Genomic DNA, 15782 nt, shown 5'->3' with positions numbered 1-15782 from the left:
GTGCTTGCATGAAACTAATTATGATGGCTTCATTTGAATAGAATATTTATAGATGAGATATTAACTACAACTATACACAGTCAAAATAGTTTAAAGAGCATTAGATACATTTACATTTACATGGCTTTTGACTATTACATGGCTTATTACTATTAAATGGCAGGAGTACACAGGAATATGCATAGACAAGTAAAAGAGGAATACCAGAAGGCTTGGTGAAACCAAAGGAAAATAGCTTTTATAGTGTAAAAGTAGTTGATATTTCCTGAAACTGCAAGCCAAAACTTCCCTCACCACCACCATTAATAAAGAAACCTTGAGTAAAAGTGGTCAGGACTACTGATGCAGGCCCAAGGTCCGTAAGATGGAACAAAAGAACAATTTTCAGAGAAATGCATATAAATAACTGCTATTTGAACACACTCCCTAATTTCATACTTCAGTTTACAAAAATGTGCATATTTCTACAATGTGTCTGCAATGATATATCATTACTAAGAAGAGAGAAGGGAAAGTTAGTAGAAAAGACTGAAAATGTTATCTCCTAGGTGTCAGTAATTAATCTGGAGTAAGGCTGTGGTGATGTCTAGAAAGCTTCCACATGTCAGTGTGTAAAAGCAACTATGGATAGAAACAGTGTCCATAACCAGTTGCTCAACTACAACTGTTATTCAGTTATACCACCTCCTTCTTAATTCATTGTATCTCAATACTTTCCTTTAGCTAAAAATTCATATTTTGAGTTGCTAGAACATTTCAATATGCAGTACTCATTTTTGAGACAAAAATCCCAAACATCCCATACCAGATTCTTTTAAAAGTGTGGAGAAACAAAATTGCTGAATTAGCTTGTTTGAACAAGGTTAAACCATAAAACCTTTATATCTTAACTATGAAAAAAATGCTACCAGCAGATGACCCTACCATACCGACACAACCAAAAATAGTAGACAGATAGATAGGATATTACTACACAAATGTTTCAGTCCATTAAAATATGCACTTACTCAGAGAATCCATTATCCTGTCAATACAAGAAGTCAAATCCTGATGCCCGAGAAAGTCTTTTACACATTCTGTGACAGTAACAACTAACTTATGCCTGATGCAAATATAGGAGGGGCATAATTGCCATGCAAGATTGCCCTGGAAGCCAATTTACAGGCACAGTCCTGTAAAACACTATTAAAACACATAAAATAATATACACAGAGTTAAAATGCAGGTTAAAATCCACTAATGAAAGGCAGATTGAAATTCACAAGTTAAAACTGACAGGGTGGGCCTGCCAGAAGAGATGGATCTTCAGTTGCTTCTTAAATTCCGACAGCTGATTTAGCCGTCCAATCTCAAAAGAGACACATGTGATCAAAAACATGCAGCAGAGATTCAAATTAAACTACAAGGCCTGAGAATCGCATTCCACAGTCTTGTCATGACAGAATCTCAAAAAATACTCAAGATAATCCAAATTCCACTGATTCTGTAGAGCTGTATTCAGATATTCTAAACAGGGTTGAAGTAAATGCATGAGGGGGTGGTGGTGAGAATTAGTGCCTGATTAGTGCAAATAGGAGTATTAAATGTTTTAGCACCAACATGCGAATCCTTATCTCCTTCTGCACCACTGTTATCATTCTTACTCTGTCCATAGGGAGGGTGACTTCCCATTATTATGTTTATTTATACCCCACTTTTTCTTTTCACAAAGAAGACTCAAGGCAACTTACTTTAAAAACATTTCAATACAATTTAAAATCTACAAATATACAAATATTAAAACAGAATTAAATATCAATAGTATTTAAAAATCAGTTAAGATCCATAAAAATGGATTAAAAACATATTCAAAGCTAAAACCACAGCACTCCCTGACTTGATCTTAAAAACCTTCCTCTTTAAAAGACTGCCTGAATAAAAAAGTTTTAGCCTGCTGACAAATGAACAACAGGGAGGCCATTCTCATGGCATGATGTTTAGCCCACTTTCCTTCCTGAACTGGAATGTGTCTGAACAAGAACAACCATGGTCTGTAAGCCAAGCCTTATGAGAAGCAGCTTAGGGAGCTGGGTGTGTTTAGCCTGGGAAAGAGAAGGTTAAGAGGTGACATGAAAGCCAAGATTAAATACATGCATGTCATACCGAGGAAGGGGCAAGCTGGTTTTCTGCTGCTCTGGAGACTAGGACATGGAGCAATGAATTCAAATTACAAAAGAGATTTCTTCTAAACATTAGGAAAATAAACTCCTTGACAATAAGAGCCCTTTGATAGTGGAATATGTTGCCTTGGAGTGTAGTGGAGTCCCCTTATCTGGAGGTTTTTAAACAGAGGATAGATGACCGTCTCTTGAGAGTGGTTTTATTGTGTGTTCCTGAATGGCAGGGGGGTGGGTAGTCCTTGTGGCCTCTTTTGGTTCTGTGATTCCTCATGTATTTACTCTTACTCTATTCAGAATGTCCCCAAAAGGCTTTGGGGAGAATGGCAAAGGGACTGGACCACCCATTACAAACAAGGCAATATTAAAGACCATATGAAGAAAATACTAGAAGTACTGTTGTGGTTCTAAAGCAATTAAAATCACTTCTGAGCCATTTACCAGTCTTTGCCAGCTACAGGTGCCTAACAGTGCTGAGCCTCCTGATATACCCCAGAGAGCTATCACACTTCAATTACTACCACTAACATTAGTCATTACAGAGGCTGGCTGGGGTCCCCAGGGAAGGCAGCTTGTGATGACAATACCCAGTTTCTCCCTGTAAAGCAATTCATTAGGCAAAGGAGAACAGCTGGGACAGGCACGTGCGGGTTTGAAGAGGGCCCGCCCCACTGGGACCTCAAGCTCAAGACTCTCTGCTTGGCAAGGGAGGGCAACCCCTCCAAGCCCCATGACAGCTGCAGAGCCCTCAGGGGACCCTCCATGTTTAATCACTGCTCCTTAAGCTCAAGGAAGGCATTTGATTGAGAATGCAAACTAATGGCACTCCAGCTTGCAGCAGGTTATATCAGGCATCTGATAGGGGCTTTATGACATTTTTGTTATCTTGTTCTCGCTTGTAGGAGTTAATCAGGCACTTAGATACTGTCACAGAGCTCTGGCCCAACCATATTACACTCTGCAATACTTCAAGGTGCTGCTGCGGGAAAATGAAAATAAAATAACATTTAAATTTAAAAGCAAGAAAATTAAAAGCTGTCAATTTTAAACTTAGGTAGAAGAGGTAACATCTAGTGACATCAGAAAATAGGTTGTCTTTGAAACAAACCATTGGAATCCTGGCATAAAGGTGATATCTATGTATGATGTATTCTCAAAGCAAACCCCAGACTATATGTCTTTCTTATACAGTACTTCCATGTATCAGGAATATGTACACACATCCCCAATAATCACTGGCACACATCAAAAGAAAATTCATGTTCATCCTTCATTTATTTTAGTCACTCATTTATTTCCATTCTAAAGACTGTGACTTGAGCCTTGGAAGGCAATACTTCAAGTTACACAGTATGCACACTGTAGGAAGCCTTGGACCCTCTTCTAGACTGAGGTATAGTCCCTAGAATTTTCAACCAAATCTTTCTTATAAATTGGTATTCATTAAAGAATAAAGCCTACGGCCATACCATCCTGAACACGCCCAATCTCGTCTAATCTCGGAAGCTAAGCAGGGTCGGGCCTGGTTAGTACTTGGATGGGAGACCGCCTGGGAATACCGGGTGCTATAGTTGTAAGGAGCCCCAGTGGCGAAGTGCGTTAAAGCACTGAGCTGGAGACCGAAAGGTCCCAGGTTCAAACCCCCGGAGCGGCGTGAGCGGCCGCTGTTAGCTCCAGCTCCTGCCAACCTAGCAGTTCGAAAACATGCCAATGTGAGTAGATCAATAGGTACTGCTCCGGCGGGAAGGTAATGGCGCTCCATGAAGTCATACTGGCCACATGACCTTGGAGGTGTCTACGGACAATGTCGGCTCTTCAGCTTAGAAATGGAGATGAGCACCAACCCCCAGAGTCAGACATGACTGGACTTAATGTCAGGGGAAACCTTTACCTTTTTTTTAAAGAATAAAACTAAACCTAAGATCATTATAATTTGAATAAGTGATCTTGGCTTGTTCTCCAGTGTACGTTGATGTGAGACAATCATGAAACTTAACACGTTACTCAGATTAGCCTAGGTTAGCTAGTTATCTACAGAGACAGCAGACGCAGGTTGAATTTTGAGAGAATGACATACTGGACTGAACTAGCAGTTTAGGATTCATAATCTTCAAAAGTGGCTGTTTCTCCCAAAGTCTGAATGGCTAATGACTATGATTTGGAGAACAGCAGGTGAGTGATGGGAGGGGAAGAGCACCCATGCAGACAGGACAGTCTGTTGACTGGATGGGGGATTATGGGGTTTTTAATCCATGTGAAGCAGTTGTGAAACTTGCCAGAATCATGTATTTAATTGTAATAATAAAATGTCTGTTACCACCTGCCAAAAAATTAAATGTCTAAGCGAAAAAACAGTAAAAATTGAACATACATTTAAAGGAGCCAGTGTAGGCCAATTTTCCTACTCCATGTATGAGCAGAAATTATTTCACTGCACACAGAGGTAGGCTATTCAAAGCCAAATATGTGAATTAGTCATCCTATGTATCTCTCCAATTTGTTGGGGAGGCCTACTTTGAATTTCAGGGGTGGAAGCAATGCACTATGGAAACATTTAAGAGGGATCTTGGCTATGGTGTTCCAGCTATGGGATGTTCTCTCCACAGAGACCTGGCTATCATCAGTGTTGCCATCATTAAGGCACCAAATTAAAATGTATTAATGCATTCAGGAGTCAGTGAGCATAGCCTGAGTGGCTGCGAATATCTGTTTAAGAATATAATGCACAACAGTTGTTAATTTGTTTAACTTTTCAGTTAATAACTCTTTACATATTGTCAATTTGTCCTATTTTGTTGCCTATTCCCTACCCTGAGATGTTTGGATGTGGAGCATGATATAAATATTTCAGTAAATATATATTTTTGTATGTGAAAGTCTACGCAGGGTAGCAAACACAACACACATTCAGAGCTGTTTGTCAAGTATGCTGATTTTTTTTGCCTATACTTAAGCTCAAATAGGTTGTGTATATAACAGATTTTGAAAGCTATTTAAGTATAACATGTGGAACTATAAATTGGGGACCCTGCCATATTATACCACAAAATGCTACGCAAGAATCAGTGATAGGTTTCAAAGTTACATCAGATGACACATTCAAAAGCGAGTGAGCTATCAGACAGTCTATTATGATCAAACACAGCCAGAAGGGGCTTTATTTTAAATTTTTCATTCTCCACACTCTGAATCTGTTTGGCAGGTAAATACATCAGAAGTGCTAGACCCAGCTTCCATTCTGGGTATTTGACAATTGAACAAGACAGTTCACAGAAACATCATGAATAATCTTCAAATGTCAGAAATCCATTTTGTTACACCAAACGTCTAATAGTCCTCATACTCAAAGACAAGTCACAAAGTCTCACAAATGTCTTTGTCAGCCATCTCTATCAAATAACATGATTTGAAGTACAACAGTAAACATTTGACACTTGCTACGTTTATGGACATTAAAAAAAAAACCCTTCCTTTCTCCGAAAACCTGTTTCCTATGTACAACACAAAACAAAAAACACTGGGATATCAATATGAAGCATTAATCTCACAGACAATATTTAGTTCTGAGACACAGATTAAAAATATTCTTCTTATAATATATGCAAGTAATTTGTACATATATATCACACCATATTTATACTGTTAACCAAATACACCGCATTTCAACATGAAACAGCTTTCTGTCTGCTTCCCTTTGAAACATATAGATCATTTGATCACTCATTCTTTAGTAAGAGGTGAAAGGAAGAGACAAGAGTGACCAATATCAAGGCTCAATTTCCATCCCAATCATCGCAACCTAATATTTTGATAACTTAATGCAAACCAAAGTGTGAGCACTAGACCGCCGCTAGAGCAAAAGTGTGTTCTTCCCCAAGAGGGGCCTGTAAAACAGGACAGTCACTGACAGCAGTACAATTACTGACACAGATACAGACTTTATGGACATGTTTATCTCTGCTGTAAATCCACACTCTCTCTCCACTCCGATTCACAAGTCATAAAGAAATTGCAGATAATGAAAAAGTTGGTGAAATTTACAGCATGTCGGAAACCTCAGACAGCCAGAAGAAATTAAAGAGCTGACTGGGGATAAATCATACAGGTACAATTAAAACTTCCCATAGCTCCTTCACTTCTAAAACTGGCATGCAATTCAATGGGGATGATAAAAAGTGGAGGTCACGATCTTCAGGTTGCAGATAGTTAAGAGCATTACATGTCAAAATTAGCCAATTCAAGCGCCCCATTTCACTTTAATTTCCAAACTGGTGTTGTTTGTTCTTGCAATGAAATTATTCTCAAGCCAATGCTATATGAGTAACAAAAAGAAAACTGAATTACACTTACAACCATAACAAGTCTGTATTAAAATGAGATGCAGAGTGATCAATATTGGGATGAGAAGAACAAAGTAAAAATAAGAGAGCTTAAAGCAGATATTGTAAGGCCAGTATCCTGGTGATAATAGCAATTTCAACTCAGAAAAAAGTCCCAGCTAGTTTCTCTCCCTGACAGACATCTGCTGTCAGTAGAACCAGGAAGAATGGGATTTTAAAGTATTCCTTCTTCTCCCTGCACCCTCATGAGTCCCTCAGTATCTGTTTCAGGGACTTTGGAACTGAATGGAAAAGATTTGGGGGAGGCTGCAAGAGGATTTGTCACCAACAATAACATCTCTTTCAGTTCCATGAATGGAAGTCTTCTATTTGCAAAGGGAAATTGATTTGGTTCTGTTCTGGATTTTATTGCTGGCGCAAGCCAAAGTGGTTTATATAAATCTCACAAGATACTTAGTATTGGGTTGGATATCTTGGTAATGATAGTGATACCCAACTTATTACTGGACATATACGACATCTTGTGATATCAGTTCTGAAGCAAAGGACTAGACACCTGTAAGGTTTTGAAACATATGCATATAACCAGGAATACTGGCATTCTGTAGTTGAGAAACTTCTTAAAAGGCCTGTAGGGATTTACTGTTTCCCCTCCCTGTTTCCTTTTACTTAGCATGCTGGAATGAACATGTTAGCAAACAGTTAAAATCATTCAAGATACAAAGCAAAATAAGTATAAATAAAATTTTATCTCTTAAACAAAAGACTACTTACTAGGAAAAGTAAACTGCATCTTAGAACAAAAATAATACCATATTTTGACATTATGCAAGGTACAAACTCTTCAGCCATAATACAGAATCTTGCTCATGAAAAACACATTTAGTTTAGCCAATCAAATGTTTTGGCTAAAATTCTTCTCATCAGATAATGTACGTTCTCACTGGTATAAATATAACCATGTAAAGCTTCTCAAGTGTATCTCAATTAGCAAAGTAAATGTGTTTGAGCATTCCTTTTTTCACATGATGTTAGAAATAACATGGAAAAGTCTAAGGTTTAAGTTCCTACATCACAGAGTAGCAGCTTGAACATATTTCGGCAGACTTTCTATTCAGAACTAAAATATGCACATGTAAAATGAAATAACAAAAACACTTTGAATCTCCTAGAGACCAATGCTTCTTCCAAAATGTATTTTCTTTTACCAATGTCCATGTTCTTTTGGCGGCCATTTTCCATTTTGGCAGCCAGACTTATAGATCTATAATTTTTAATATTCAGTTTTAATATGTTGGGAGTAGCTGGCAAGGCAGACTTATCTCCTCACCCTTATCTTCTCTGTTTTGCTATTCACACATTATCATCATGGATTCTGGAGGCAGCTGCTGTCCACTTTGCATATACAGTAGAGTCTCACTTATCCAACATAAACGGGCCAGCAGAATGTTGGATAAGCGAATATGTTGGATAATAAGGAGGCATTAAGGAAAAGCCTATTAAACATCAAATTAGGTTATGATTTTACAAATTAAGCACCAAAACATCATGTTATACAACAAATTTGACAGAAAAAGTAGTTCAATAGGCAGTAATGCTACGTAGTAATTACTGTATTTATGAATTTAGCACCAAAATATCACGATGTATTGAAAGCATTGACTACAAAAATGTGTTGGATAATCCAGAATGTTGGATAAGTGAATGTTGGATAAGTGAGACTCTACTGTAGTAGTTGACACATATGACTGCAATAAGATCAGACTGGACGGAGTCCCATTTTTTTTTTTTTTTTGCAACACAATGTTTATTGCATTGTTTACTTCAAAGTCTGTGTTTTTCTGGTCCCCTTTCAGTATTTTTCCAGTGCTAATGCTAAAAACAGGTCAAGAAAGAAGGAGGGGCTAGGCAGACACATAATTTAGGAATTATTTAGGAAAGGAATTCCACCTGCCGTCCTGCCAGGAACTGTATGTGGAGCTTCAGATGTTAGGACTCTACTTTTCATTATTCCAAATCATTATCTATGTTGGTTGGCCTGATGAGATTTAGAAATAAATGAATGGCACTGGGAGGGCCATAGATTGATGATCTAAGAGGTGATATAATGTGGAATCAAGACCTTGCTTATTTTTGGTATTTTTATTGGCAACCTACAAGTTGCAGCTTTGCACACATGATTACAAGTCAACATGAAAGGCATTATCATGACAGTGGCTTTTGCAGGCCACTTGTTCTGAACACAACGACTGAAAACCATAGTGTTAGTCTTCTTGGATTATCAGTATAGAAAAAAAAACCATGTTTCACAGTTATAAATTTTAATCCACATAATGTACACCATACCATTGGATAAAACCCTGGATTAAGATGCAACCTGGGATATTTTATAATGAATTATTTTTGTCCCCATAAAAACATACAACATTATAAGGCACACAAAATAAATTTGTAAGTTTTTAAAAATGAAATGCAGAAAGATACACTTGACGCAACTGCTATCTAATAACTGCTACTTACTGTTTTAGCTGAAGTAATTTTACTATATTTAAGAACAGATGGCACCTTTGTATTTAATAAGCCAATTCTCTGAGGTGAAACCAGTTCTTTCTGAACTATTCCTCTGCATATCACAACTGCACTATTATTTAAATTTCAAATTTGGTTGCACTTAATGCTGTACTACACAAGAGGTAACTGGTTATACCATCTCACTTCAGCTAGAGCTCTTCGGCAGATAGATATATAGAAAAGTTACTAAGTTATGCAGTGAGTATACACCAAAATAAACATAACAGTATGCTAGACAACATATTGCAAATCTAAGAAACATGGTGTGTGGATAAGGTGATCATTATGTATCACTATATCATAGCTCCAGTAAATGAAAGGATTGAGAACATGTTTCCAATTGCTACAGAAAAATCAAAATCGTCTGGTTCCAGCAAGCAATTACTGTCTATTTTGTTAGTAAAACCACCAAGCTGATGACATTCAACAAAATTAGACCAATTGGAATACAATTCATTTCCAATAGCCACAAATCCTCCATTTAAACTGATAAGCAGAGCTTGGATCCAAAGGTTGTGCTGCATGTAACATGTGTGCATGTATGTATGTATGCTAGAGATCTTTTCACACAGAAGCTCTGGAAATCAGATTTGGAGGGTTTGCAAGGATCTCTAAAGTTGAGCTGTTCTTGTATAAACTGAGTCACCATACTCTTGTACAGAAGGATTGTAGCACCCAATCCCCAACCATAGTGGAGTGGAAAGTTCTTCCATTATATATTCCTTTAAGGTCTCATTTTGGAAAAACAAGAAAATTCGAATTCTAAGGCGATATATGATAGAATTATAAAATGGGGCCTGCCCTGGACAGACTCAGGACCTGCATATATCCATATACTAGACCAGAGTTTCTCAAACTGTGCTCCTCCAGATGCTTTGGACTTAGTTCCAACAATTCCTAACAGCTGGTAAGATGGCTAGGATTTCTGGGAACTGAAGTCAAAAACACCTGGAGGAGCAGTTTGAGAAACACTGTAATAGACTGTAGGTTAATTAAAAAGTAGTCTTGATAGGAGTGAGGAGCTGCAGAGGCTCCCATTCCATTAAGGATAATCTGTTGGGGACTATATGCTGGTGGTGAGCAAATGCTTTTCTTTTCCCTTAGCCATCCCTTTTTTCCTTGCAGAGAAGGTTGCCAAGGAAAAGAAAATCCACCTTTCTAAAGACTTGAACTGACAATATACAAAGGAGTAGGAGAAATTGGACAATTTTACGTCCTTGCCTATATTTTCTCATTAGGTTCTTGAGCACCAGGTGGCCCACAGATTGCACAGGCACCCATCCATTTTTCAGTTTACAGAGAACCTGCTATTTTTTTTTTCACATAATGGCCAATAAATTCCACTTCTGAAAGCCTCTAGAAAGCACAGTTCATCTTTATATCATGTAGATCATGACATTTTTGAATGAAACATTTTTTAAATACACAGAAGTGGACTTTTGGCATTTCCCTTTTTTGCTGGGAGGGATGGTGCAACCTATAGTGGATCCGAGCGGGGTGGAGAGACAAAAGACCCTTCCAAGTTCCTCACTATCATAGAGAAATTAATACTTAATACTTTATAGAGAAATTAATCCTAGGTACTCTTTTCTCCTTCTAAATGAAAGAGTGCTTCTTTTCAGTTTCAGCTTCTGCCTTTGGATCATCCTCCCCATACCTTTGAGTTGGTAGAGTAGTAGTGACAGCTACTAAGTAACCTATGAGCATTCAGATACTGCCAATGAACTGCAACCTTCTCATGATTAACCTAAAGGGCATATTAACAAGTGATTGACAATTATCTCAGTATAGCAAAATCTTATCAAACTTCTTCCATCCCTTGCACTGGAGGAGTCTATCATCATAGGTGATCCCTCATGGTCAAGTATGATGGTCTTCCAAGGGTAAAGTCGTGGTGGTGGGTCCGTAAGTGACTGGGGAGACCTGCTCTGGATCTGCATGGTCTTTCACATTGAGGACATAGATTTCCAGATGGAGGAGTCTATAATCTAAGCCAGATACATTCAGACTTTTGTATTCATTGTTCCAGGCAACAGTGTGGAGACCAGAACTGTATTTTATTACAGTAGAGTCTCATTTATCCAACACTCGCTTATCCAACGTTCTGGATTATCCAACGCATTTTTGTAGTCAATGTTTTCAATACATCGTGATATTTTGGTGCTAAATTCGTAAATACAGTAATTACTACATAGCATTACTGCGTATTGAACTACTTTTTCTGTCAAATTTGTTGTATAACATGTTTTGGTGCTTAATTTGTAAAATCATAACCTAATTTGATGTTTAATAGGATTTTCCTTAATTCCTCCTTATTATCCAACATGTTCGCTTATCCAACATTCTGTCAGCCCGTTTATGTTGGATAAGTGAGACTCTACTGTACTTAAGTTACCATCTCATGACTGGTTAAACAGTGCGATAATACAATGTTCCAGCTGTGGGACAAATATGCTTGTGCTATCCAAGGCATATTAAAAACAAAAACAAAAATAATCAGAGCTGACAAGTAGTAGGGAAGACAAGATGATACTCCCAAACCATGGATAAACCAGAAAAGAGTGGTATGATTGCAAGATGGCCATTATAACTGTGGAATACTGATGCATAAAGAATGTAATACCAACTGAATAGCCTCTGAATCACAGAATTCTGTCTGTAAGCATTTTTAATATGACTAGAGAAATTAGCCTGATACCTGTCTATTGTAATCACTTTAATTTGTAAGCTGTCCTTAGTCCCAATTTTAGAGAAAGGATAGGGCAAAAATGAAGATGACAACAGCTTAAAATGCCAAATAAATCTAAAACTACTTGAAAAGCTAGACACCCAAGAAATGTTCAAAACTAATTTCAGGAGGCAAAAACGAATGAACTATAATACAAAACCTGCAACGTTTAAGAAAGAATAAAGTAATTAGTCTCAAAATTTGATAGAGCAATTGATTTTAGCTACAAAACAAAAACAGGAGGCCTACAACAGGAAGTCGACATCAACTGTATATATTTATAGGAGACAAAATAATGTTTATACATCAATTTTATAGCTTAAGTAAAAACTATACAGAGGCAATAAACCTCATACCGTTATTAAAAAGTTAAAGAACCTACAAAACATAATAACAATGCTACTCAGAAAAGCCTCCATAGACGCTATTCAAGATTGAAAAGCTACAAATGTACTTTCTGGCATCAACTTCTACATAGCCTTCTGCTGCCACCTAAAGGCGAAAGGAAAGTATATCTTGTTTCAAGTTTATCGACCCATCTGAATAATGATCTTGCACAAAAGAAACTAGTCCTATGAAAAAGCAAGCTCATGTTTAAGTAACAAAAATGCCTTAAACTATTTTTGATTCTTGTTTCCATTTCCTTGTGTAACTATAGTTGCTATATATTACTGGAAAGCACACTAGAACTGGGAGAGATGGACTTCCTACCACATGGACAAGAGACACCAGAAGTGTATGCTGAAGCACACTATTGCAGCCATTCCAATTGCACTTATTTTTTAAGATAAGCAAGCACATGACAAGCAAGTTGAACAACCTACATGGACCTGTGGGTTGCAGGCCACAAGACAATTGCCAAATCTGGCAGCAGATTACGCCACTAAAACCTGGTGGACAAACAAAAACAGTGATTTGAAACAAGGACATTTTGCTTAATTTAAAGGCTTTTAGTAATTTGGCATCAAATTTCAGTAATACAATTGGTCACTGACTTACAGCAGAACAGTGTTGGGAGTTTCCCCAACTGACATGCTGGAGCATGGAGTGTGCTGTTAGACAGTTTCACAAGAAGAAATAGTGGATATGGCAGAATCAGATACTTTCATGGGAAAAAATAACCTGTAGTCTGTAATTAACTATAATGGTGTCTGGTATCCATGATGTTTCTCGTCCTTGGTATATCATGCTTTCTTTCCCCAATTTCTGTATTCCCTGGTAGAAACTGATTCTCTGTTGATTTGTCTATACCAGCGATTCCCAAAGTGGGTGCTACCACCTCCTGGTGGGCGCTGCAGCGATCCAGGGGGGCGGTGATGGCCATAGGTGTATTTGGGGGAGATGAATAACTGTATTACCTTTCTATTCTGAGTTCAAAAAATAGTTTCATAATTTCAAACTTCAATGTTTCTAATTTACACCTTTCTTTATAATATTTTACGAAAAAGGTAAAAACATTAATACATATATCTTTCTGTTTAATTGCTATTTAAAAAAATTAAATTAATTTCCAGGGGGCACTGAGTAATATTTTTTTCTGGAAAGGGGGCGGTAAGCCAAATAAGTTTGGGAACCACTAGTCTATAGCATAAATGTTTATCTGGTCCACTCAATTCAAATGGAAAGGTGTCCATATATATTGTGGCTCGCTACTCAGAAGACTGAAATGCGATGGATAAGCACTCTTTGAAAGGTAGTTCACCATAACTTAATCAAACTTTTATAAGTTTCTGGCAAGCTTCTAAGGAACCCTTATCTGGAATTTTTTAATATTTGAATGCTCATGTTTTTGGACTTCAACTCTTAGAAATCCAAGTCAGCATGGCCAATGATAAGGGATTCGGAACTGAAATCCAAGACACTTGGATGGCCAAACATTGAGAATCAATGCCCTAAAACACAGAATGGTGTTTGGAGAAAATAACTAGGTGACTGTGATCACTAATGGCTCTACCAGCCAATAAGCTTTAGCTGAAAATTAAAAATACATATATTTGAAAATCCTGCTGTATTTCCTAAGATTACAAAACCTCATAAAACATTTCACAGAAGCATGGAAAAGGAAAATTAAAACATTGGAACTGAAGCTTCAAAGCACCAACACACAAAACCTTCTAGTAATAAAAACCTTAAGAAATACCCAGAAATGCAATTATTCCTTGATGAATCAGATACAATAGACTTTGTGAGTTTAATATTTATTGTATGATCTCTGATTACAAGTCCAATTGTTACAACAGACATGAGCTACTTTTGTGGGTCTAGAGGCCATTATTCTGCCCCAGGAGTCTCTAAGTACAATACTGACTCCCAAAAAACAAAATGAAAAAGGACAAGTCCACTTCTGGGTTTAAAAAACGATATATATATATATATATATATGTGTGTGTGTGTGTGTGTGTGTGTGTGTGTGTGTTAAACAGTACGATGGAACCCAGAGTAATATTTAAGATATGAACTGTTAATCCCCAAAGTGTCTAAGCATGCCATTTCAACTTTCCTTTTTGTCAGAACGCAGACAATCTGGGAGAGCTGAGGGACACAAAACATTCTTCCACAGCAGTTTTCCCAGTCCTTATTTATAGAGTGGCACAAACTGTAAGAAGGACCAGTAAGTCAATATTCCTTAACTGCTTCTGACATCAAAAGCAGGATAGGAAAAGACAGGAACACACCTCATTTCACAGTGGCATGAGACACTATTGATAGGGCATATGAAAGACTATAAGCTAGGAATAAACGCTAACAATACATCGTTTTTACAGTGACTTAAGACATATACATTCCAGCACATCCTTATTAAGCATGTAAAACCTTCTTGCAGTTTGTTGTTTTTGTTAATTGCCATCAAGATAGCTTTGACTTATGGTGACCTAATCAATGAGAGATCTCCAAGAAATCCTATTATTAACAGCTCTGCTAACCTCTTGCAAACTCAGGGCCATGGCTTCCTTGTGATTGAATCTAAATAACTGAATGGACTCTTCCTTTTTCTCTACCACCTTCCACATAATTAAGCATTATTGTCTCATAATATGTCCAATGTACAATATCCTCAGTTTAGTAATGTTGACTTCTAGGAAGAGTTCAGGCTTAATGTGTTGTCAAACTGTGTACAGTATTTGTCTTTTTGGCAGTCTGTGCTAGAACTCTTCACCAGCACCACAACTCATATGAAATGATGCTCTTCCTGTTAGCTTTCCTCCATGTCCATTATTATTATTATTATTATTATTATTATTATTATTATTATTATTATTAGAAACACAACAAGATGAGTCCACAGCAGACACTCTGCTGGCTGTTGTATTGGATCACATTATTATTATTATTATTATTATTATTATCATCATCATCATCATCATCATCCTTTTCTCCCATAGATGGGATTCACAATCTAATTCACAATTTAATTTTCAAATCAGAAGTTTTATTGCATGGATAATCCTAACTTTTCTGAGAGCAAAGTACTGTAGTGTTTAGAAACAACATTGTTTTAGTGCATGTATAATACTCACATTCATCCAGTCCCAACTGATATGCCAGATTTTGTAAACCTCGTACTTTTTCCATTAAATTAGCTGTTGTTAGACTGCCCAACTCTAAAACAAAGAGAATATAGATTAAGAGTACTTGGAAATTCAATGTTTAGCAACCATCTTTCATGCTGTATCAATATCACCATCACTACGCTATGTTCGAAAGTACGATTTCTTGCAGTGTTTAATTTTTTACACCATCACTCTTATGGATCATTTAAGATCATAGCCTTCTGTTTTATTCTATTGATCAAGTCCAGTTAAATAGATGCCAAATTATATGCATGTCTTTAAACATAACTGTATTCAAAGGCAGGATAAATTTAATTTTATGGGGAAGATTTATCACTTGACTGGCAGAACGATTGAATCTAGTGGATGTAAGACAATCTCTCCTTCTGACTGAAACCCCGCACTTCAAAAGTATTCTCTAGGAGGCTGAGAAATT

General features: G+C 37.1%; 1 protein-coding gene and 1 pseudogene across 8 annotated transcripts in view; one reads left to right on the top strand and one right to left on the bottom strand.

Annotated features, from left to right (window-relative positions):
• The window catches only part of lin52 (lin-52 DREAM MuvB core complex component), a 94935-nt gene that overhangs the window by 71405 nt on the left and 7748 nt on the right, over positions 1-15782 (bottom strand). For 7 of the 8 annotated variants that reach the window (XR_010001935.1, XM_062967672.1, XM_016991378.2 and 4 more), the window contains one exon: positions 15314-15397. Coding sequence is in view for 6 of the 8 variants with exons in the window: in XM_062967672.1 (XP_062823742.1) it covers positions 15314-15397 (84 nt within the window). In the remaining 2 variants the exon portion in view is untranslated. Of the gene's footprint in view, positions 1-12619; positions 12686-15313; positions 15398-15782 lie in introns of all 8 variants that reach the window. The other variant, XM_008125562.3, reaches the window with a different exon arrangement.
• LOC134295730 (5S ribosomal RNA) lies at positions 3612-3730 on the top strand (annotated as a pseudogene).

The sequence above is a fragment of the Anolis carolinensis genome, chromosome 1 (assembly GCF_035594765.1).
Source record: "Anolis carolinensis isolate JA03-04 chromosome 1, rAnoCar3.1.pri, whole genome shotgun sequence".
Lineage (NCBI taxonomy): Eukaryota > Metazoa > Chordata > Lepidosauria > Squamata > Dactyloidae > Anolis > Anolis carolinensis.
The sequence above is the reverse complement of the archived record's forward strand: the minus strand, read 5'-3'. Positions and strand labels throughout refer to the sequence as shown.